The sequence below is a fragment of the Oncorhynchus mykiss genome, chromosome 23 (genome assembly GCF_013265735.2).
Source record: "Oncorhynchus mykiss isolate Arlee chromosome 23, USDA_OmykA_1.1, whole genome shotgun sequence".
Classification (NCBI taxonomy): Eukaryota; Metazoa; Chordata; class Actinopteri; order Salmoniformes; family Salmonidae; genus Oncorhynchus; species Oncorhynchus mykiss.
In genome coordinates this window covers 7,771,039-7,795,255 of record NC_048587.1, presented here as the reverse complement: position 1 = coordinate 7,795,255, position 24,217 = coordinate 7,771,039, and the positions used below count along the sequence as shown (strand labels likewise).

The following is a 24,217-nucleotide window of genomic DNA, read 5'->3' as shown; positions in this document are numbered from 1 at the left end:
CTCTCTCTCTCTCTTTGTCCTTATAGGTCCTTCCTCACCATATCCTCTAATGCCTCTCTCTCTCTCTCTCTCTCTCTCTCTCTCTCTCTCTCTCTCTCTCTCTCTCACTTTACAGGTCCTTCCTCACCCTGTCCTCTAATGCCTCTGTCTCTCTCTCTCTCTATCTTTGTCCTTATAGGTCCTTCCTCACCATATCCTCTAATGCCTCTCTCTCTCTCTCTCTCTCTCTCTCTCTCTCTCTCTCTCTCTCTCTCTCTCTCTCTCTCTCTTTGTCCTTACAGGTCCTTCCTCACCATGTCCTCTAATGCCTATCTCTCTCTCTCTCTCTCTCTCTCTCTCTCTCTCTCTCTCTCTCTCTCTCTCTCTCTCTCCTTACAGGTCCTTCCTCATCCTGTCCTCTAATGCCTACTCTGCCCTTCAGTATCAATCTGCATGGAAATGTGTGCCTTCTATCATCCGATGACTAGATATTACACCCCGGCTAATAGGAAAGACTTCTTGTAGAATAGTCTGAAAATTAACTCTTGTAAAATGTCAGCCGTTTGCATTCTGCCTTACGATCTCTCTCTCCACTAGCAGCATCTCTTTACAGCGGAAGAGAGTTGATTATGTCATTTGCCTTGTCCACGTCATGCTGGTTTTTATATCTCTGCCAGGAAATCTACCTTCGACACGTCATTAGTCATACCCTCTCCCTCCCATCCTTCCCTTCCTCCATCCCTCCACGCAGCACACACATAATACATCCTATTCCACCGAATACCCCCACAAACCCTGCTCGCTGCTCGCGCTTCTCCTCTCCACTTCCACCCGACAAATGTCATACAGGACAAAAGAAAACGGCGTGAAATCCTACTGCATATCGTCGTACGCTCATTAGCTACTTTTCCTTACATACTACAGAAACAAGGGACTCATTCCCCTCCCAGTTCCCCTCCCGACACCAGTCTCCTTCCATAGTGTACATGTCCTCTTAACACAGTCTGGTTGTGAATGAATGGTCCTGCTCCATTATTCTCACCAGATGCTTATGTAGTGACATTAGAAAGCATGTTGCTTACAGATCCAATAATCTATATGGCCCCGGGCTTCTTATATCCACTACCTACTCTTTGAGACAGTAAAAAAAGAGAGGGAAAGAGAGACGGGGAGGGGTGGAGGGGGGAGACGGAGTGATAGAGGGAGAGGGGGTAAATGAGCGAGAGAGAACAAGAGGGGAAAGAGAGAGGGGGAGAGAGGGAGAGAGAGGGATAGAGGGAGAGTGAACAATAGTGGAAAGAGAGACGGGAGAGAGAGAGCGAGGGAGAGAGAGAGAGGGGGGGGGAGAGAGAGAGAGAGCGAGAGAGAGAGAGAGAGAGAGAGAGAGAGAGAGGGAGAGGGAGAGAGAGAGAGAGCGAGGGAGAGAGAGATTGAAGGGGGGAGAGGAAGAGAGAGAACAAGTGGGGAGAGAGAGAGAGAGAGAGAGAGAGAGAGAGAGAGAGAGAGAGAGAGACAGGGAGGATGAGGTGCTGCTGGTGTTAAACGTGCCTCCTACACCGGAGGTGGTAGACGTTGGTTTCTTGAGTGACCTGGGTGGTTGGCTACATCATCTTGACATGTAATTATCTAAGCCCCTCTTAATCACTTCAACAAAGATTAATTGCACAAGACAACAGTGGAGGTCATGTCTTCAAATCAAACAGCTCTTCCACTTCTTCATGGCACACTAGAACACATTATCATGGTACATTTAGCCTTTATGGTTTTCCTGTAGTATCACTTTGCTCTGGCAATACACATCAGAATGTCTGATGCTGTACACTAGCTAGTTGTGTATGATGTTATGAAGACTGGGAGATATTCTATTCAGTATTTTCTATTTTGACTAGAAATGCTCCGATCCGTTCTGATCTGAAGTGAATCTGTATTAGAACGCATCAACTCATCAAGGTGCTCTGAGTCAGACAACATCAAGGTGCTCTGAGTCAGACAACATCAAGGTGCTCTGAGTCAGACAACATCAAGGTGCTCTGAGTCAGACAACATCAAGGTGCTCTGAGTCAGACAACATCAAGGTGCTCTGAGTCAGACAACATCAAGGTGCTCTGAGTCAGACAACATCAAGGTGCTCTGAGTCAGACAACATCAAGGTGCTCTGAGTCAGACAACATCAAGGTGCTCTGAGTCAGACAACATCAAGATGCTCTGAGTCAGACAACATCAAGGTGCTCTGAGTCAGACAACATCAAGGTGCTCTGAGTCAGACAACATCAAGGTGCTCTGAGTCAGACAACATCAAGATGCTCTGAGTCAGACAACATCAAGGTGCTCTGAGTCAGACAACATCAAGATGCTCTGAGTCATACAACATCAAGGTGCTCTGAGTCAGACAACATCAAGGTGCTCTGAGTCAGACAACATCAAGGTGCTCTGAGTCAGACAACATCAAGGTGCTCTGAGTCAGACAACATCAAGGTGCTCTGAGTCAGACAACATCAAGATGCTCTGAGTCAGACAACATCAAGATGCTCTGAGTCAGACAACATCAAGGTGCTCTGAGTCAGACAACATCAAGATGCTCTGAGTCAGACAACATCAAGGTGCTCCGAGTCAGACAACATCAAGGTGCTCCGAGTCAGACAACATCAAGGTGCTCTGAGTCAGACAGCATCAAGGTGCTCTGAGTCAGACAACATCAAGGTGCTCTGAGTCAGACAACATCAAGGTGCTCTGAGTCAGACAACATCAAGGTGCTCTGAGTCAGACAACATCAAGGTGCTCTGAGTCAGACAACATCAAGGTGCTCTGAGTCAGACAACATCAAGATGCTCTGAGTCAGACAACATCAAGATGCTCTGAGTCAGACAACATCAAGGTGCTCTGAGTCAGACAACATCAAGGTGCTCTGAGTCAGACAACATCAAGGTGCTCCGAGTCAGACAACATCAAGGTGCTCCGAGTCAGACAACATCAAGGTGCTCTGAGTCAGACAGCATCAAGGTGCTCTGAGTCAGACAACATCAAGGTGCTCTGAGTCAGACAACATCAAGGTGCTCTGAGTCAGACAACATCAAGGTGCTCTGAGTCAGGCAACATCAAGGTGCTCTGAGTCAGACAACATCAAGGTGCTCTGAGTCAGACAACATCAAGATGCTCTGAGTCAGACAACATCAAGGTGCTCTGAGTCAGACAACATCAAGGTGCTCTGAGTCAGACAACATCAAGGTGCTCATAGCCAGACAACAACAACAACAACAACACAACATTTTGGGGCAAATACTATTCTGAGGAATAAGAAAGCCTTTTCTCTTACCTTCATCTCGTTTCCTCTTCTCGCCGTTTGACCGGGGAATACCCAGGATGCCGTTGATGGAGTAGGACCCCACAGGGTCGTTGGAAGGGCTTGTTACAGGTGGAGAGGCCTGGCTCGGTACTGAGGGAAAAGAGAAATTTTCTAATTATTATTTCACCTTTATTTTGTGGTACTGTGTAGCTCAGTTGGTAGAGGATGGCACTTGCAGGATCGTGGTTTCGATTCCCAGGACCACCCATAACTAAATGTATACACACAGTAGCCGACTGTAAGTTGGTTTGGATGAAGCATCTACTAAATAGTATTTCATGTTATTATTTAACCAGGTTGTTCAAATTGAGTAGAAAATATATATTTTTCAATGGAGACAAGGGTGATTAACAAGGGTTGGGGTTATGATACATCTTACCCATGGTGTGGCCTGGTGTAAGGGTTAGGGTTATGATACATCTTACCCATGGTGTGGCCTGGTGTAAGGGTTAGGGTTAGGATACATCTTACCCATGGTGTGGCCTGGTGTAAGGGTTAGGATACATCTTACCCATGGTGTGGCCTGGTGTAAGGGTTATGATACATCTTACCCATGGTGTGGCCTGGTGTAAGGGTTATGATACATCTTAACCATGGTGTGGCCTGGTGTAAGGTTTAGGGTTATGATACATCTTACCCATGGTGTGGCCTGGTGTAAGGGTTAGGGTTAGGATACATCTTACCCATGGTGTGGCCTGGTGTAAGGGTTAGGATACATCTTACCCATGGTGTGGCCTGGTGTAAGGGTTATGATACATCTTACCCATGGTGTGGCCTGGTGTAAGGGTTATGATACATCTTACCCATGGTGTGGCATGGTGTAAGGGTTAGGGTTATGATACATCTTACCCATGGTGTGGCCTGGTGTAAGGGTTAGGGTTAGGATACATCTTACCCATGGTGTGGCCTGGTGTAAGGGTTAGGATACATCTTACCCATGGTGTGGCCTGGTGTAAGGGTTAGGATACATCTTACCCATGGTGTGGCCTGGTGTAAGGGTTAGGATACATCTTACCCATGGTGTGGCCTGGTGTAAGGGTTAGGATACATCTTACCCATGGCGTGGCCTGGTGTAAGGGTTAGGATACATCTTACCCATGGCGTGGCCTGGTGTAAGGGTTAGGATACATCTTACCCATGGTGTGGCCTGGTGTAAGGGTTAAGATACATCTTACCCATGGCGTGGCCTGGTGTAAGGGTTAGGATACATCTTACCCATGGTGTGGCCTGGTGTAAGGGTTAGGATACATCTTACCCATGGCGTGGCCTGGTGTAAGGGTTAGGATACATCTTACCCATGGCGTGGCCTGGTGTAAGGGTTAGGATACATCTTACCCATGGTGTGGCCTGGTGTAAGGGTTAAGATACATCTTACCCATGGTGTGGCCTGGTGTAAGGGTTAGGGTTATGATACATCTTACCCATGGTTTGGCCTGGTGTAAGGGTTAGGATACATCTTACCCATGGTGTGGCCTGGTGTAAGGGTTAGGATACATCTTACCCATGGTGTGGCCTGGTGTAAGGGTTAGGGTTATGATACCTCTTACCCATGGTGTGGCCTGGTGTAAGGGTTAGGGTTATGCTACCTCTTACCCATGGTGTGGCCTGGTGTAAGGGTTAGGGTTAGGATACATCTTACCCTTGGTGTGGCCTGGTGTAAGGGTTAAGATACATCTTACCCATGGTGTGGCCTGGTGTAAGGGTTAGGGTTATGATGCATCTTACCCATGGTGTGGCCTGGTAAAGGGTTAGGGTTATGCTACCTCTTACCCATGGTGTGGCCTGGTGTAAGGGTTAGGGTTATGCTACCTCTTACCCATGGTGTGGCCTGGTGTAAGGGTTAGGGTTATGATGCATCTTACCCATGGTGTGGCCTGGTGTAAGGGTTAGGATACATCTTACCAATGGTGTGGCCTGGTGTAAGGGTTAGGGTTATGATGCATCTTACCCATGGTGTGGCCTGGTGTAAGGGTTAGGATACATCTTACCCATGGTGTGGCCTGGTGTAAGGGTTAGGATACATCTTACCCATGGTGTGGCCTGGGGCAGACAGGGATGTTCCATCTGGAGACGGGTGGAAAGGCTGCTGGACTTTTGTTCGTATTATCCTGTGATCACAGGAAAGAAAAGATGGAGTCAGTACTGCTTCCTGCTCTTGGATCAGTTGACTGATGAGATGGAGTCAGTGCTTCCTCCTGCTCTTGGATCAGTTGACTGACGAGATGGCGTCAGTGCTTCCTGCTCTTGGATCAGTTGACTGAAAAGATGGCGTCAGCGCTGCCTCCTGCACTTGGATCAGTTGACTGACAAGATGGCGTCAGTGCTGCCTCCTGCACTTGGATCAGTTGACTGACAAGATGGCGTCAGCGCTGCCTCCTGCTCTTGGATCAGTTGACTGACAAGATGGCGTCAGCGCTGCCTCCTGCACTTGGATCAGTTGACTGATGAGATGGCGTCAGTGCTTCATCTGGCACTTGGATCAGTTGACTGACAAGATGGCGTCAGTGCTTCCTCCTGCTCTTGGATCAGTTGACTGATGAGATGGCGTCAGTGCTTCCTCCTGCTCTTGGATCAGTTGACTGACAAGATGGCGTCAGTGCTGCCTCCTGCACTTGGATCAGTTGACTGACAAGATGGCGTCAGTGCTGCTTCCTGCACTTGGATCAGTTGACTGACAAGATGGCGTCAGTGCTGCCTCCTGCTCTTGGATCAGTTGACTGACATTTCACACAATACATCATGAGGCTATCCTTTTGAACATCACCGTGAACGAAGGGCCAGAATGGTCAGTGGTTTAACTTGTTGTTTTTGCAACCTAAACTTCTTCTAATCACAGATTGGATGTTGAAGAACAGATGTTGGACTACATTCTCTATATAATCAACTATTTATTACCAGGACCCATAGCGTAATGTGTCTGAGTGAGATGTCAGTAGTATCTCACCATAATAATGGGTCCAATCCAAAGTCCAGGTGTAGAAACAGCAGTGCCTACATGTTAGAAAGCCTACTGTACCTTTAAAAGGTGAGATCTGGAGAAGAAAAGTCTTCATTGCACTTTTGCTCTGAGAGGTGATCTTGCAAACAAAGCATGAAATCACATCAATTCACCTCAATGATTGGCTTCACTGGTTCTACCTGGCCTGAGCTAATCAGCTCTCCTTCTCTCTCCTTCTCTCTCCTTTCCCCTCCTTCTTTCCCTCTCTCCCTGCCACATGGTAAAGGTTTCCAGGGCTCTCTCTCTCTCTGACTGCTGCCCCTTGGCTTGTCCAGGGCTGTGTCCCAAATGGCAACTCTATTCCCTATATGGTGCACTACTTTTGACCAGAGCTCTATGGCACCCATAGCCCTATATCCCTACGGGCCATGGTCAAGGGTAGTGCGCTATATAGGGACTAGGTTGCCATTTGTGACTGACCACAGCTCTGAGGTCTCTGTGGCTTCAGCAGCAGCCCCCCCAGTGCCAACCCCGGTGTGGACGAGGGTCTATTGATCGAGGGCTTTGGGGGGAGAAAAAAGTTGGGGATTAGTCACAGGCCCAAACAGATGCAAATAGAAAGCTATAAATTATATGTGACAGGAAAGCAATATTTCCTTATTGCCTTGCACAAGCTTACGCCAGCATTAGATTCCTTTAACCTGACTGGCACCGCGGGGAAGAGGGGAGCTGTCATTGTAATGTGTAAACTTTAAAACTATTTATCATGTATGACATGGTGTGTACCTATTTTAGAACACGGACGGAGCGCGGTAAAGGTGGATCGAGGACGTGGAGGACACATAATGACACGTGTCCCAGTTCACGTTTGCTTGGTTTCCTAATCCTAACACAGATCTGTTGTTGAGAATTTTGACGTTTCTTTGTATTTTATTAACATAATAGTATGGTTATTTAAGATCTATATTTTATTAGATTGTGTTGCAAATTGAACCGCTTGGTCTGAGACTGAACAATTGAACAATTTACACCGCCTACAATTATTTTAGACGTTAACTAAAAGTCTTAGCCTTTGGGGGTGGAGGGGGACATCATTTCACTATTTGATTTAGAATTTTAGGAACAGTGTAGGTATAATTTTTTTTATAAAAAAAAAAAGATTTGATAAAATATTGGATTTGGCCTTTACTACTATAGGCCATAGAAACACATTGAACAACACATGCATAAATGGCAAAGGAATCAGGTTTAAAGTGTCTGTCCCAAATCTAGAAGATATCAGAAAGCTCAGGAAACAGTGGACACATATTTAACCTCTTTTTATTTTTTTGGCACAAAACTATCTCCATAACTCCCATTCATTGTTTAAACCAGTACCAAGTTACCTTCCGACGGAGAACACCATTGTGATAAGACGGAGAACACCATTGTGATAAGACGGAGAACACCATTGTGATAAGACGGGGAACACCATTGTGATAAGACGGAGAACACCATTGGGATAAAACAGAGAACACAATTGTGATAAAACAGAGAACACCATTGTGATAAAACGGAGAACACCATTGTGTTCGTGAGAATCTCGTCTTTCCACAAAGTGTTCCATGTTCGTTTTTTTTGGGAGGGGGGGGGGGGGGCTAAACCGTTCGGACACTACGGACATAATTTGTGAGAAGAACGATTTTTGGGGGATGTCTCGTGGTCTGACAAACACCGCTGTAGCTCGGCCACCAACAACCGCAGATGCGGAATGCCGACACGGGTGGATGCGGTGGATTGAGACTCAGCCCATGCAAAACAAATAAAGATATCTCGAGCTTAAACTGATGGATTTGGATGGGTATTTGTTTTTATTATGTTACTTAGACTGATGCGCCGGTAGACCCTTCAGGATTTTAATTGAAACCCCTCAAGATCTAATATTTATGTTGTTGACTGTAGACGCAAAGGACCAAGATATTCAGCTATATATTGTTTAAGATGACTGTGGTATTGATATTGTTTTGAGGTTCAAGGAGTAAAGTACCCACTACTGTCAGACCTCTCCTTAGGGCAAAGCTACAATACAACGACTAGCCTTCCCAGAGATCACATATCAATATTTTATTTACATTTTTTTTTCCCCACTTCACTCCATAACAGTTATTTGACCCCCTGACTTCTGTGTGCGATATAAATCCAGAAGACTTTATTTGGAATACATGTTCTTGATATCGAATAAGCAATTTGAAGGAATGAATTAATGACTTAGCTGTTGCTGAAAATCCCCTGAAGAAATATTAAAATTGCTTTACTTTTGAATCAATATTATTGAACGCCATTGAGGACTTTTTTTATGTCTAGTAGCGGCTAGCGGCGATACTTGTTGTGGGGTAATTTCTTCCTTGTGGCGCGGTGGCCCAGACCCAGTCCAGCCAGACACCAACTACAACAGGATCTCTATAACAGTTAATAATGCATACAGGGGAACAGTGTTTAAACCTAGATCCTCTTATGTCAACAGTCCCGGGGTCACTTTTGTTTGGCCATAAAAAAAAACCTTTTAGAGTAACGGTCAGTAGTCCCAGTCCTTCCCTTTGTCTAAGCTTTGTTAGTGCAGCCAATTCTCCATGTGATTCACCTTGTTTAAAAGATAAGTGCTATACTGGCCAATATGAAGTTACTGCCTGGTCTGTTGTGTACTGGATGGAACATCAACCGGTGTTTTGAAGACAGTTTTAGAAAAACACTTATTGGGAATGTGCTGTGTGTTTGTAACTGCTATTGAGTCATAATCCTAGACATATAGTCTACTGATGCATGGTTAGCATTGAACCTTCCACTGTAGAATTGGCCTTTTCTGGTCTCAAGGAAGCAGGCTTAGACAGATATTTCATACAATTACTATCCAACAATTCAGTCAAAATATTGCATTGGACTGACTTGAGTTAAAACAGTGTGTGTGTGTGTGTGTGTGTGTGTGTGTGTGTGTGTGTGTGTGTGTGTGTGTGTGTGTGTGTGTGTGTGTGTGTGTGTAGAATAAAGTGTAAAATAATTTAAATGTAACATTGAACCCCTATAAGGTTCTTCACTTCACAAAGAGAAATATTCAGCATTATGAAATTAAAATAAATTCAAAGTAGGTTTCGTCTTTGGTTAATAGAATTACATTTAGTTAAATTCACATTTTAATACCCCCCCCCCCCCCCCCCCACCCCCAATAATAAACAAAGACACATAGGGGATTATTTCAGTTAAAAAATAGCTAAGCGAGATTGAATTTGATTCTAATTGAAAACTTTATAGGTGGATCTTTTAATGATATGAATGTACATTTTGAATCTATCACATACATGTGTCTGAGACTGCTTAAATGGGCCTTTTTAAGCAATCACGAGGCATGAAATGAATTTTTCTTCAGCTCTTTCTCTATTTAAAAAGATGTCTTGTGTGGGGCTGTCTGTCCATGCTCTTTCTGCAGTCAGCTCATTAAAGTGTGATGCCGCTGCTGCCTCTATGGAACACTGCCTCTTAACGAAAGTTCATCACCGAGGATCTCTGGCGGGTAGGGGGTCTATTTCTCTACCTCTTTCTCCCCCTCCCTTCTCTCACAATGCTATCTCTCTCTCTCTCTCTCTCTCTCTCTCTCTCTCTCTCTCTCTCTCTGCTATCTCTCTTACACCCCTTGGTCTGTTTCACCAATGCACTCAAAGTCCTCTTTGTGATCATGATGTTTCCTTGTTACTTTACAGGAGTGAAGGCCAGTATATGTGGTGGTATTATAATGCAGTTCTCCACATCAACCGTAAATACACCATCTGACCTCAATCTTGCACGTGCAATCTTAACCAGCGGGGCAGGCAGGATCCTCTCCAAATTAGAATTGTATGAGGAAGTTTTCAGAATATCTATTTACATAAAATGTCATTTGATAATGAATTCATAACACGTGTTTTTAGTGAAAATACACTGCCCACTCTTTGTTTCACTGGTTGGACAAATACACTGATATAGGCCGAATGCTTTGGCAGATAACAATCCCATTATTTTACAAACTATAACAGCGATATGTGAAATAAGACAAAATGCAACTGCATTTAGCAAAGGCCAATCAGAGAAAAATAGACGATGCATGTACATACAGGTGCGCCTGAACAAGGAAGTTAACCCACTGTTCCTAGACCAGTTAACCCACTGTTCCTAGACCTGTTCCTAGGCCGTCATTGAAAATAAGAATTTGTTCTCAACTGACTTGCCTAGTTAAATAAAGGGAAAAAATTCTAAATAAAATAAAAACAGGTACTCCTCTTTAAATAGACCACACGACTCCACAAAGCTTCAAACCAAACCAGCTATAGGTCTAAAATGTAAAGAAAATGTCCAATACAACACATTAGATGTGCTGCTATTGAACAATTGCTCGGCTTTCGGTGCCACGCGGGATCTGGTCACCGGCTTGCCCTATTGATCGGTTTTCATCCAGACAGATTCACTTCGTCCTAAGATATACTGCTGATTGCTGGGGGAGTTTGGACTGAAAGATTGAATTGCACCGTCGAGACCACCCTCGATGGGAGAAAAAGTTTGTCAAACTCTGGACGTATAGGTCCTATAGGCTCCTATGCTGCAGTGCAGTTCATAGATGGAAAACGTACATTGATAAAAAAAAATTACGTGAGAGTTCATCACGACTTCGAAGAGGCTTTAGAAATACTGTTAAATAGTCGTAAAGATGTTCTATCCGTATAACAGCCAATGGAAGTAAATGATACAGTATATAATAAAGTCAATCTCCTGTCAAAAAAAATAATAATAATGAAATGTAGGCCAGGCGTTGAGGCCTAAACATGGACAGACGAAAGCACTGCTGCTATTATTGTAATTTGTCAATTTTCTTGATGAAATTTGCAAGGATGTTTCCCAATTTTATGATTTTATATATTTTCCAGATGTTTTTGACGTTATAACATAATACTATTTTACGTTTTCATTCAAAGGAATAGACTTATTGGTTATGTCATTATTAATAAAGAAATAGTGTTTACCTGTTAATGGACGAGACGCTTGGAACCGTGTCGTTGTCACAGACGCCCTCAGCTAACAGTCTGTCTCTGATTTCCCACGCGAACATGGTCGGATTCTGGCGCTTGTAGTCCGCTATTTTATCCACAACCTTTGGAGTCGCCACTTTCGGTTTGGACCCACCAATAACTCCTGGCTTTATACTTCCGGTCTCGTAGTATCTGCAACAATAATCAACAACGTATCGATCATGAAACATCTAGGCTATCTGTTGGATGGACAAGTCTTCGTTTTCTTGGCTAGAGTTGATTTAAATTATCATTAGATTTGTGGATGTATTCGAATGTTATGCACCTTATGCCCCCAAAATACTGTGTTGCGCCTACAGGGCATTCAACCCGCAAACATCTCCAAAATGTGCACATTGTCGTCTGAGGCAAACTTTATATATATATGTACTTTATAGCCTAGGCTATACTCTAACTCTGTGTGGTGGAGTGACTTAAAATCGTTTTGTAGGATCCAAAAATAACAGCGAAGACTTATGATCAAATAATGGTGCTATTCCTTCCGGCTAGAACCCATTACAATGGTGTCCAACTTTATCGTCTGTGCCAAAAAAAAGACTAAGAAAATATTAAGAAAACATGCAATAAATTTCAAATGACATGCTACCAAGTGTTGCTATTTAACTAATTTAGACAAACATTCCAAGTGCATAAAACAAATACCTTTTAAAATCCTTTTGATAGCTGAAAAATATTATAAAAACATTCAAATGTCGTACGGACACGAACCCAATACAATTCAGTTGTAATCTGATATAGCCTAAATGACGGGAATACCAGTTTAGCTGTGTACAGACACAGTACCGCTCCTCGTGATGGCTAGGATTAAGTCAGATATTCTTTCTTATATCCTCATTATGTGTGTATAATATACTGACGTGTTTCCCACTCTTTTTTTTTAAGCCATGTTTTGTTATATTTTGGTCGAATCTGTTTTATTTGGGGTCTGCCAATATGTAGGGATAAGAGTTGCAGGACCGGTGCATTTTATTTTATTTTTAAGAGTGCGTTTTTCTGTCTCATGATGGGTAGTTTCTCCACCGTCTTACCTGCCCAGTATTTTGCTGACACAGCCGTGGCTGACCCGTAGTTGTCTCGAAATGTCACAGGGTCTCACTCCTTGGTGCGCGAGTTCTACGATTCTTGTCCTCACCACGTCAGGTAGGGGTCTGCCGTTGACAAACACCCCGCCTAGCTGGTTCACACCGCCGTGCCCTATATGGGAGACAACAACAGCACAGAAAACCATAACATTAAATACAGGGGTGTGGGAGATTTTGTAGGTTATAGTATCACCTCAGCTATAATGCATTGTATGGCATTACAACGTTTCAACGGAACATTTTAGACATATCATATCTAAGCATCCGGTCTTGAATATGATTTTAATGGTTCAATATCCAAGCCTGTACTTTAAGATGGACATGTGGTTGTGGGTTGGGGGCTATATTATTCTTTCCCAGGGACGTCATCAATTCATGTATTAAAAAAATAAAAAACATATTTATCAACTCTGTTTGTAGGCTACTCTGAAGATGTGCGTGATAAGGTCACGTAGGCTATAACTTTTAGAAGACAGTATCATATTATAGCCTACCATTAGCTACTATAACATATTTGTACGTGAATGGTTGATTGTCCAATATTGCTCCTCCATTGAATATCAGGCTAGTTTCCTGCAGGCTATCCTGTTCAATAGCAATGCTGTCATTTTACAATCCCCCCAAAAAATTATGTAATTAACAATTTATAAACACATGCTTAATTAGCATAAATGGTCTATATGATAGTTGGAATATTCTTCATACTTTAATTAGACCGATTCTATTTTATAAAATGGTAACACTGCAGTAATAATACGTATCATCTCTCGTCTATATCGTTTAATACAAAGCGGATATCTTTTCAACTCTGGCCCACGGCTCGGGTTGGCTATAGAGTTACACGCTCTTTCATTTTCTTTTCTCCGTAATTATAAATAATTAAGCGCTTTGATTACTCATATTACATATTATTTTGTAAATGAACAAAAAAAAGGGGGGTAAATTATTCACAAGCACGAACAAAACAACATCTAACTCCGTCCATTATTTCACCCCCGCACAACAACAATAGGCCTTTCAATATCATGTCAAGTAAATTTGTAACAATATTATATTCAATTAAGATACTGTTCATTTTAATGTGTATATTGTTTAAGTGTTATTTGGTAAATCAATAAATTGGTGCCTATTAGAATATTGGCCTAATAAATTGGCACGGACCTGTCAATGACACGTATTAACCTGGTGACAGGTTTACTAATTCCAATGTGACGTGTTTTGTTCTTCTATTTTTTTTCTTCTTCAAATTTGGTAACGCTACACAAAACGTGGGCCTTTTTTATGAGTTTATTGTGCACAATTGAGAAAAAAATACAAACAAAATAATATATTAGATGTACGTGCGCCGGTCTGTAAATAAGCACATATTATAAACACAATATTTTCAGTTAAAAAAAATAGTCTCAAATGTGCCTTCCAAATATGAACATTCCCATCGAAGTTGATTGTAATTCAGGCTACATTAAAACGCTGGGGTGTTTTTGGTTTTTGTCGGTTGTGATATGCAACAACATGCAGACGATGTTGCATTGTCAGTGGAATGAGTGCATCGCTGTCAACGATAATATTCGCTAGGCTTATTGGCCTATTTAGAATCATTATCTGTTTTCACAGGCTCCGTTTTCGTTGCAAACACAACAATATCTGAAAAAAACTCATTATCTACTTACGGTGCATCGCTGAGAACGGGTCTACTTTGCAGTGAATATCCATCGGATAGCAAAGGAAAGACGGGTAATCAATGGAAGTCGCCGTTTCGCCTTTGTAATGCAGATAAAAATGGGAAGAAACGGAAAAACTTTATTCGATTAAAGATTTCGCTTTTCCCTCCACTCAGTCAATGAGAGGGTTTAACTTCTTCTAAAAGTTGCCGTCGTGGTAACAGTCCGTGCCGAGAATAGAGGCTACTGCTGGTCAGGTGCAGAACATGACCGACGCTTGGTTCATCAACGTGGAAATGTTTCTCAGTTTGAGTTGGATTTTCAAAACCTGGAATGATGAGATGATTTTTCTCAGAACATGATGACGAATAGGACAAACCTTTACGTCTAAAACCGTTCCTGACAGTCCTGTGGTAAATAGATAGATCCTAGTTCCGGCCTTGATTTGCTGGTTGGTTGCGGTGGGTAGTACGCTCAGATACGCATAGACATGACAGAAGAAACATGGACACTGTGGGGAGTCTGGTGCCCTGGTACCTTCCCCTTTTCCTTGACTCTAAAATGGGGTGGATGCGTTAGCCTGAATCTTTGGGTTGAGAATGAAGCCCCTCACCGTGTGTGCGTTTCTAAAAGCAAGCTGCCTGCCCCCCCCCCCCCCCCTCCCCTCCGCGGACCCCCTTGCTTATGGATGAGTTGTCAGACAAAGGCAATAGATTCCAACACTTTGTGATTCGCCAACGCAAAAACCTGGAGCCCAAACGAGGAGGTCCCAGGGTCTGACACACCGAAAGGGGAGGGAAAATAAACAAGGAATTGACTCGGAGTTTTAAGATCAGAGTTTCCAGACATTAGATCGGGACGAGGGGTAAATGAAAGCCATTTTTGACTTTATCAATATCTAGAGTTTATCTTATTAGATGAATAACGGACTGAGATAGGAATAGACTAACATTTGGGTGAACATACTATCGCTAGACGTTTTACAAGTTGGCATAACTGTACAAATAGCCTAACGCATATTTCCTGGCTTGGTAAATCATTATTTTCTTGTTGAGATTATGTTATGTAGGCTGCTGGAATGCATCGTTGTTCTAGTCTACTTAATGACGCTAATGCTTCATGCGTGTACATTATAAGTATTTTACATGTTCTGCTATGTAGGCCTACAGCTCAAATGCGATTGTTTTGCACGTTGTTTACATGTAAACAAACGCTGCATGTCTTATGTATATAGGTTTAACGTACTATGTGAAGTATAACGAGAAGAGGCTTGAAGAGGGGAGTGGAGGGCTCTGGACAATCGGTCGTCGATACATTGACCTTTTATGTTATTTTATTGATTCGGTGATCATGACCACCTTCCTGTGATGGATGTACAGCCTGCGCTGACTGGGCCGAGGGGCGAGTAGTTGTATAGGGGCTGGAGGTGAGATTGGACAGGGGAGCCGGGTGCCGGGGTTGGCAGTGTGTGTGTCAACACAACCCGCAGTGCTCTCCTCCGCACCTTCTGTAGATGGCGCTCACAGGTTTCATTTGTCTAAACCGTTTAAACCGACCGTATACTTCTGGTGTCAAAAGAAGTTACAACTCCGGTTGCAAGTCAAACTGTGGATGCTCCATGTTCATGGGATTAGTGATGACAGTAATATGAATATTGATTAGCTTCGATAAATAGGTCTACATGTCAGTGACTGCATGGATTGAATTTCACTGCCAATGTAAAATTGTAATGCGTCAAAATTCCTAGTGCTTGTTATAACACCCGCCATATTATTATAATCAAATGAATCATTTAAATAAAATTGAAACAATTCAGGTAGCCTACCAAACAGAATTTACTTTTTTTCTGACACAAATTCATTCAAGTTTCTTTTTTTTAGGGGGGGGGGGGGGGGGGGTTGTCTTATTTCAGATATATTTATGATTTATTTTTGATATCCAATTATTTTTAGTTGATTTAATTACATACATGAAATAGTTAAAGTGTAGACTATGGGCTAGGTCTACAGAGCCACCATCATCCTGCGAAAGGTTGAACGGTAATATTAATACAACAAAAATATCAATATTCATCATGGTAATATATTAACCATAACAAACAATATTGATTATTCTCGTTCTTATTTATATTCCTAGTATTCATAATAATTAACAGCAAAATTATAATTACCACAAAAAAATATTGTTAGAGTTTAGTTATATTAATTCGTTTTTTTTTTTTTATAGGCCTTTAGGCTATAAATGTGAATGTCTCCAACGTCTTCAATCGACATGTTGTTTAAGGCCAGTACTGGAGGGTGGCCCTCACGAAGGTCCAACGTTGGATGAGAGAGCTGCGTGCCTGGTGGCACTTGATATTTTTTTTGGGGGGGGATTGTATTTTTTGGGGGGACATCTCTGAGGAACATAGGCGGCTACATCTATTGCTCTGCCTTCTGGTCAGGTTAGGGGATAATTTCTCTTATAGGCCCTACTGTTTTTGGAGTGAGCTTCTGGTACAATATGTAGCACTATAGGGTGTAATTTCACACTCCACTGCACATTTCCCCTAAAGCTAAGTTTATTTTTTTTTCTATAAGACCCCCCAATTCTTTTCCGCTGCCCTTGTGCTCTGCGCGATTTGGTCTCCAAGTGCAAAAAAATTAGGCGTTAATGTCGCCCCCCCCCCCCCCCTCCTCCATTAGGGGACCAAGTATGAAAATGATTGTAAACACCGCATATGGTAAATGAATACAAAGATGCTGACTATGTTTATTTTCATTGTCCTATCACTTGAATAGCACAGGGCGCGTGTGTGGCGTGTTTGACCCTCTGTTCGGTTCCTTGGCTCGTATCACCCCTCTTTTTTAGAGCGAGAGGCCGTTCTATTCAGCCCCTACACAGGGTCAGATCCTATTTAAAAGCGATTCAGTGGGAAATTAAACAAGACGATGCCTGAATAGATTGGTGTTTCGGTCGCTGTAATTTATAGCAGACCCAAAGCAAGTTCTGTTAAGATGGTGGGCTTTAAGAAGACATTGACTTACAAAGTGTCTTATTTTGTGGTTCACTTGGATTATTTACATGATGTGCATAACCACCATTTTATTTATGAGCTTGCGAGTCCAAGAGTGCCTGTAGATGATTCATTTCTACAACCCCTGAACTTTACATTACCTATAGTAGGCTAGGATAGCCAACTGACATGGTGTAGGCCAGAAAGGGAATTATTTACGATAAATAGGCCTACATTCGGATTGTCGCCAATAGTATTTTGGGACACCAGTGACCACACCCATGAAAATTGGTTTAATATATTGACAGAGAGCAATTTATCTTTCGCTCAGTTTGATAGTAGTCTGTGTAGTCTCTAAGTGCCATGGAGAGGGAAAGGCAGAGGAGAGGAGGAGAAGAACCGTACAGAACTAGGAGCTCCGCCCGCAGGACACACCATAGGTCCTGCTAGAAAAACCGTTGAATACACGATAGGTTCGGCTGGGAAAAAAACGTGTAATATTGTCATCGATAACAGAGTTTAGTAGTAGTGAGACAGTGACTAGTAACGAAACTTTATTTCGAAGAAGATAATGTTTTTTTTTTCAGTTCTCTGTTGCCGCTGCTTTGCCTCTAGTCTCGTTTACCTTCGTATTGTTATGGCAACGTCACCCAATCGATGTGACTTTTTCACTTCTAGCTGCCTACGGTCGACTGTCTTCAGTTAGGACCTGAGATCACGGCCTGGGTATCAGTCGAACATGTATCCTTTGGATCTCATGGGGGAGTTAAAACAATAAATCATTTCATTTCAAGGAGCTGCTAGCCAAATGTGTATTGTTGTATTGCATTGAACATCTTAGAATGTTTGTAAAAATAAATAAAAAATCCAATAAATAAATACTATATCCCGAAAGCTATAGGCCTATTAGTTTGACACAATCTACTGGCGGTTTGGTGTTGAGAATTATTTATTTATTTTATACATAAAACTTCCATATTTCAAGTTGAATGAAATGCAGTTATTGTAAGGTCATAAAATAAAACATAATTGCCACTATATGATAGGCTGAATAATTATGTCATTTCACTTTAAACTCCTCTTCTGAATGATTTATTTTCACCAACTTGATTATTGAATAATTCAAAATGATCATATATATATATTAAAATGAGTTTGACTAATACTGAACTGTTGAAAATGAACCTTACTATTCCTATCACGTCCGTATGTTTGTCACATGTCACCCAAGTAGGACTTGCAGCGTGTCAAAACGTTATTGAAAGCTGACACAATAAAGCGAGGACGTCGAGGAACCCCAGTCTTCTGAACGCGCGCTCTCGAACGTCCCTTTCCTCTGTCAAATTCTGAGCTATCTTCCAACTATAGCCTTCACGATGACATTATATTAGTATACAAGGTGAAACTCCATGCAGGAACAACAACAAAAAATACCCCCCCCCCCCCCAAAAAAATAAAATAACCCTCGTCACATTTGAAGGCCTCATTTCAATTAGACACAAAAACCAATACATTTTGCCGAATGCTAAGAGAGAGTTATTAGGAGTATTGAATTTGGAAAAGGTCTTACCCCCAGCTCAGTTCAATTAGCTCCATGCACGCGACTTTAAATAGCTGCTTAGTCGCGAGCAGAGCGTCCGATGGAACAGATGGTGCAACCAATTTGATTCCATCCTCCAACACCATCCAAAGATTGATTTTGCACTTGCTTTTAATTTTACCATAATTAATTAGATCATTACAACTGTTTTCCATTGATTTTCCCATTTAAATTCAAAATTAAAAGGTGAATTAGTATGTGATCTATGTTTTCTATTAACCGTATGGGACAACAATATAGAACAAATGTTCACCAAAATTGATATGCAAAACCTCCCAGTATGTCCATGCAAAGCATCGCAGTAAAAAAAAAAAGATTAATTTGCTGGCATCGAAGGTGTTTTAAAATGTCTATACAATTCTGTACTAAAATGCATCAAATGTATCGAAATTATCTATATTTTTAAATGATATACAATTTGAAGCTGTTCAACAAAACACACACACACACACACACACACCGTTATAAAAGTTATCGAATTTGGACGTTTTAGATTGGATAATCCAGGGCGCACCACACAGGGCCTCCCCACCACCGTATAGGCGTTGTAACCTCTAACCTGGTTTTAACAGGAGGGTTTATCAATAACACTAGGGATATGATTCTCTCTGGATCCATTTGATCTACCTCTTCACTTTCAGAATGTTACGAGACACACTCGTATCTGTACAGTGAACTATTATCACCAATATACATTAACGGTTGGTTTTGCATTAACTGGAAACGTGACGGGTAGACTATTAGACTAACGACAGAGTCTATGATTAGGTTGGTTTGACATTGCTTAGCAACAGTGACATGGCCTTGTTTCAGAACAGAAGCCAAAGCAAACCTACAAATGTCATGTCTGGGGCAAATGAAAAGGACATTGGTTTAACGAATTGTACGTGATTTCCAACAGCTCAGAGTTATCATTTTTGGCCACTGGTCCGGAGCTCTGTTTACAGGCTAATCCAGCTGCCCGACCCGGACCCTGAGCTCCCTCTCCGGCTTGGCGTCTTCAATATCCTAGATGGTTCCCCTGTATTCGTGGTAGACCTACCCCAACCACATCAAAGAATATTCTGAACATTGCAATGCAGACAAGACACACGAATGATGATTGTACAAGAGATGCAGGCCTATTTTACACTATGCATCATTTTTTGGGGGACACGTTTTTTTTCGTAAAGAGGCTCAGACGAAGAGTTCCATCTTGATCCCTCATTATAGGCTACCGTGTGGAATATTTTTATTGTAGGCCTATACTTTGGAACCGGAATAAACGAAATGTGTCGATTCAAGTATTGCTCTTGGATGACTGCAGCCTCATTTAATGTTACCGTCTTTCATGTGAAATCATGAAAAATTAAGAATAGAAATAAAAGTCAGCGTAAAAGTTTTACAGCCGTTAGGTCCATATTTCAGATGATAAAATCCACATCGCAGAAAGACTCGATTTTGAGTATCGCTGTATCTTTGAGTAGAGCTGTAAAATGCGACACATTTAAATCCATATATTAGAAACAATTTATTTATTATGAATTCAATTGTGAGATACTTTGAAATTATATGATGACAGCTAGCATTTACATCCATCTCATGTCGGTTTGTCCCCGCTCTCCCTCCCTTTCGCTCTCTGCCCTCGTCTCCACACACACACACACACACACACACACACACACACACACACACACACACACACACACACACACACACACACACATACACACACACACACACACACACACACACACACACACACACACACGCGCGCGCGCACACACGCATACACACACCGAATAGGGTTCATTTATTCGCAGCCTACCATTGGGCTGTAAGTGAAAAATCCAACTGCAAGTGAAAGAGGATTCAGGTTAGATGACTTTGATTAGTATACACTTTGTTCAATTACTTTGTTAAATTACTTTCCATACCCTGAGTACAAAAGCAGTCAGACTGTGGTGTTTCTGAGCTCTCTATGCCCCGGGTACCACAAATGATTAACCAAAATTAACATCTTCTGATTTGCATTTTAAATGTGAAACGCGAAAACAATGCATAGCCCCGTACATAGTCTATTACTTCGATTCTGATAAGGTTTAAATTGATTATAAGTATAATAAATGATATTGTATTATTAGTATTATTTAGTATTATTAATGTTCTAATTATAATAATAATAATTCATATTTTACTCTGTTTTTACATGTAGGCCTATACACGTTGTTTTGCCACGCATGGAGATAGGCCATACAGGTTGAGTACTTATAACGAAGGCAGTTAGTTGGACCAGAAGGGGCCCTCCAGTTCATAAGTACTGACCCTACTTACTCTCGTCTACCACGAGACAGTTAGAATCATTTGAACCTTGTTCAGTTTTTTTTTTTATACCGATAGAAAATTTAAAAAAAGAAGTAATAAATAAATAAAAACGTGTGGTATGGATGTTTGAAACTCTGAAACGTTTGGTTGCACCTTTAACCTCCTGTGATGGTCTATATTGGAAATGTTGAGTGAGGTCATCATTATCATCATCATCATCATCATCATCAGTAAATGATGATACAGTGGCCGGTTTACTGAAATTATTCTTATATATGGTAATCAATCAATCAATCAATCAAATGTATTTATAAAGCCCTTCTTACATCAGCTGATGTCACAAAGTGCTGTACAGAAACCCAGCCTAAAACCCCAAACAAAAAACTCCCTAGAGAGGCAGGAACCAATGAAGAAACCCAGAGAGGAACCAGGCTATGAGGGGTGGCCAGTCCTCTTCTGGCTGTGCCGGGTGGAGATTATAACAGAACATGGCCAAGATGTTCATAAATGACCAGCAGGGTCAGATAATAATAATCACAGTGGTTGTAGAGGGTGCAACAGGTCGACACCTCAGGTGATATAGAAAGACCTCACCTTTTTGTCACCTGTTCCTGAACAACTTTTCAAACACTCTTCTCTTTTTTCTTTCTCTTCTTCATTATTTTCTTAGTTATGGCGAAGAACTTACTGCAGACCGATCTGCCAATCAAATGCTACGTCTTACTGCAGACCGATCTGCCAATCGAATGCCACGTCTTACTGCAGACCGATCTGCCAATGGAATGCTACGTAGTTCTCTGCCCATCTACCTCACCATAATAACAGGGACACATTTGTTAAATCGCTCTTGAATTAAAAACACTGGAGAATAAAATATGTTCATTAAAGACGTATAAATGCACCCTTGCACTTCAGACAATATGCAGATTGGAGGGTAATTGTTAAATGTGCCCTGCAGTGCTGGATTAAAAATAGGACGGTGTTCAGCTCATGTCATTTCGGGAAAAAAATCTTCATATTATATAGCACTGTTCTGGGAACAGGGGCAAAGTGTCCCTCCCTCCTCCCCCCCCATTCAAACTTTCCACATGAATAATCAAATGTGTGCCCGAAAACTTCACAAAGACTACTGAAAGAAAGGCGTTCTAATGAGTTGGTTTTGTATAATATAGGCCATTATTCAAACTAATTGTGAATACATTGAATTGTCCCACCACCTTACCTTACCCATAGACGGATAAAGGGTTTTTAATGTGTTCATTATTGGCACATGTTTGTAAACATATTATGTGAAAAATAATAATTGAAAGGAAAATAAGTGCAATTGTAGGTAGCACTGTGCAAAATCTCATTTCAGGCAGTAGCCTAAAAATGATTGATAATATCTTTGCATTTAAGTAGCCCTACTGTATGTAACATGACTACGTCTAAGCGTTCATTAATGAAATCAAAGTCAAGTTTGTCAGAAATTGGGAGAAATAAATGGCGTATTGAAAAGAGTGCTCTTAGTGCTACGGTTGGTGAGAATGGAAGAGGAGACAATATTTCAGCCAGCTATTTAACACATATGGTTCTGATCTGCTCCTACGTTCTACGGATGCCTCTGGTCTCATGTCTTTATAATCTCTCTGTGTGTGTGTGTGTGTGTGTGTGTGTGCGTGTGTGTGTGTGTGTGTGTGTGTGTGTGTGTGTGTGTGTGTGTATGTGTGTGTGTGTGTGTGTGTGTGTGTGTGTGTGTGTGTGTGTGTGTGTGTGTGTGTGTGTGTGTGTGTGTGCGTGTGTGTGTCTGTATGTGTGTGTGTGTGTGTGTGTGTGCCCCAGGCTGCCCAGAGGTGGCCACCCAGCTGCCTCTCGCTAAAGCAGACAGGGAACAGCTTCCCATCATGTCAGCAATATGGGAACCGGAGCTTCTGTCCGGTGGGCCTGTGACATGTGTTAGCCTATGGCATGTCTCTTGTGAATAGATTATCTTTGTTGTGAATGGATTATCTTTGTTGTGAATGGATTATCTTTGTACTTCCTGGTGCCATGATGAACTGCGTTTGCAAATATCAGTATGTTTCTATTTCTTCCATATGATGTCTATTCCACTTCACATATACAGTATAACATGTTGGTATGATGTCTATTCCACTTCACATATTTAACATGTTGGTATGATGTTTATTTCACACTTGCTATATTGTATTTACTTTGCCACCATGGCCTTTTTGCCTTTACCTCCCTTATCTCACCTCATTTGCTCACATCGTATATAGACTTGTTTATACTGTATTATTGACTGTATGTTTGTTTTACTCCATGTGTAACTCTGTGTCGTTGTATGTGTCGAACTGCTTTGCTTTATCTTGGCCAGGTCGCAATTGTAAATGAGAACTTGTTCTCAACTAGCCTACCTGGTTAAATAAAGGTGAAATAAATAAAATAAAATAAAATGATGTTTATTCCACTTCACATATATAACATGTTGGTATGATGTTTATTCCACTTCACATATATAGCATGTTGGTATGATGTCTATTCCACTTCACATATATAACATGTTGGTATGATGTTTATTCCACTTCACATATATAACATGTTGGTATGATATTTATTCCACTTCACACATTTAACATGTTGGTATGATGTTTATTCCACTTCACATATTTAACATATTGGTGGTATGATATTTATTCTACTTCACATATTTACCATGTTGGTATGATGTTTATTCCACTTCACATATTTACCATGTTGGTATGATGTCTATTCCACTTCACATATTTAACATGTTGGTATGATGTTTATTCCACTTCACATATTTAACATATTGGTGGTATGATATTTATTCTACTTCACACATTTACCATGTTGGTATGATATTTATTCCACTTCACATATTTAACATGTTGGTATGATGTCTATTCCACTTCACATATTTAACATGTTGGTATGATGTTTATTCCACTTCACATATTTAACATATTGGTGGTATGATATTTATTCTACTTCACATATTTACCATGTTGGTATGATGTCTATTCCACTTCACATATTTAACATGTTGGTATGATGTTTATTCCACTTCACATATTTAACATATTGGTGGTATGATATTTATTCTACTTCACACATTTACCATGTTGGTATGATATTTATTCCACTTCACATATTTAACATGTTGGTATGATGTCTATTCCACTTCACATATTTAACATGTTGGTATGATGTTTATTCCACTTC

The 24,217-nt window shown here is 41.4% G+C and overlaps 1 protein-coding gene across 6 annotated transcripts in view; it reads right to left on the bottom strand.

Annotated features, from left to right (window-relative positions):
• The window catches only part of LOC110510387 (paired box protein Pax-2a), a 76,588-nt gene extending 61,873 nt beyond the window's left edge, over positions 1 to 14,715 (bottom strand). For 2 of the 6 annotated variants that reach the window (XM_036959951.1, XM_036959949.1), the window contains exons 1-5: positions 14,103 to 14,710; positions 12,379 to 12,544; positions 11,285 to 11,482; positions 5,351 to 5,430; positions 3,293 to 3,412 (exon numbers count right to left, since the gene is read on the bottom strand). In XM_036959951.1, the coding sequence (XP_036815846.1) occupies positions 3,293 to 3,412; positions 5,351 to 5,430; positions 11,285 to 11,482; positions 12,379 to 12,544; positions 14,103 to 14,145 (607 nt within the window). In that variant the 5' untranslated portion in view covers positions 14,146 to 14,710. Of the gene's footprint in view, positions 1 to 3,292; positions 3,413 to 5,350; positions 5,431 to 11,284; positions 11,483 to 11,992; positions 12,014 to 12,378; positions 12,557 to 14,102 lie in introns of all 6 variants that reach the window. The other 4 variants (XM_036959947.1, XM_036959946.1, XM_036959950.1 and 1 more) reach the window with 4 other exon arrangements.
• Positions 14,716 to 24,217: the final 9,502 nt, after the last annotated feature.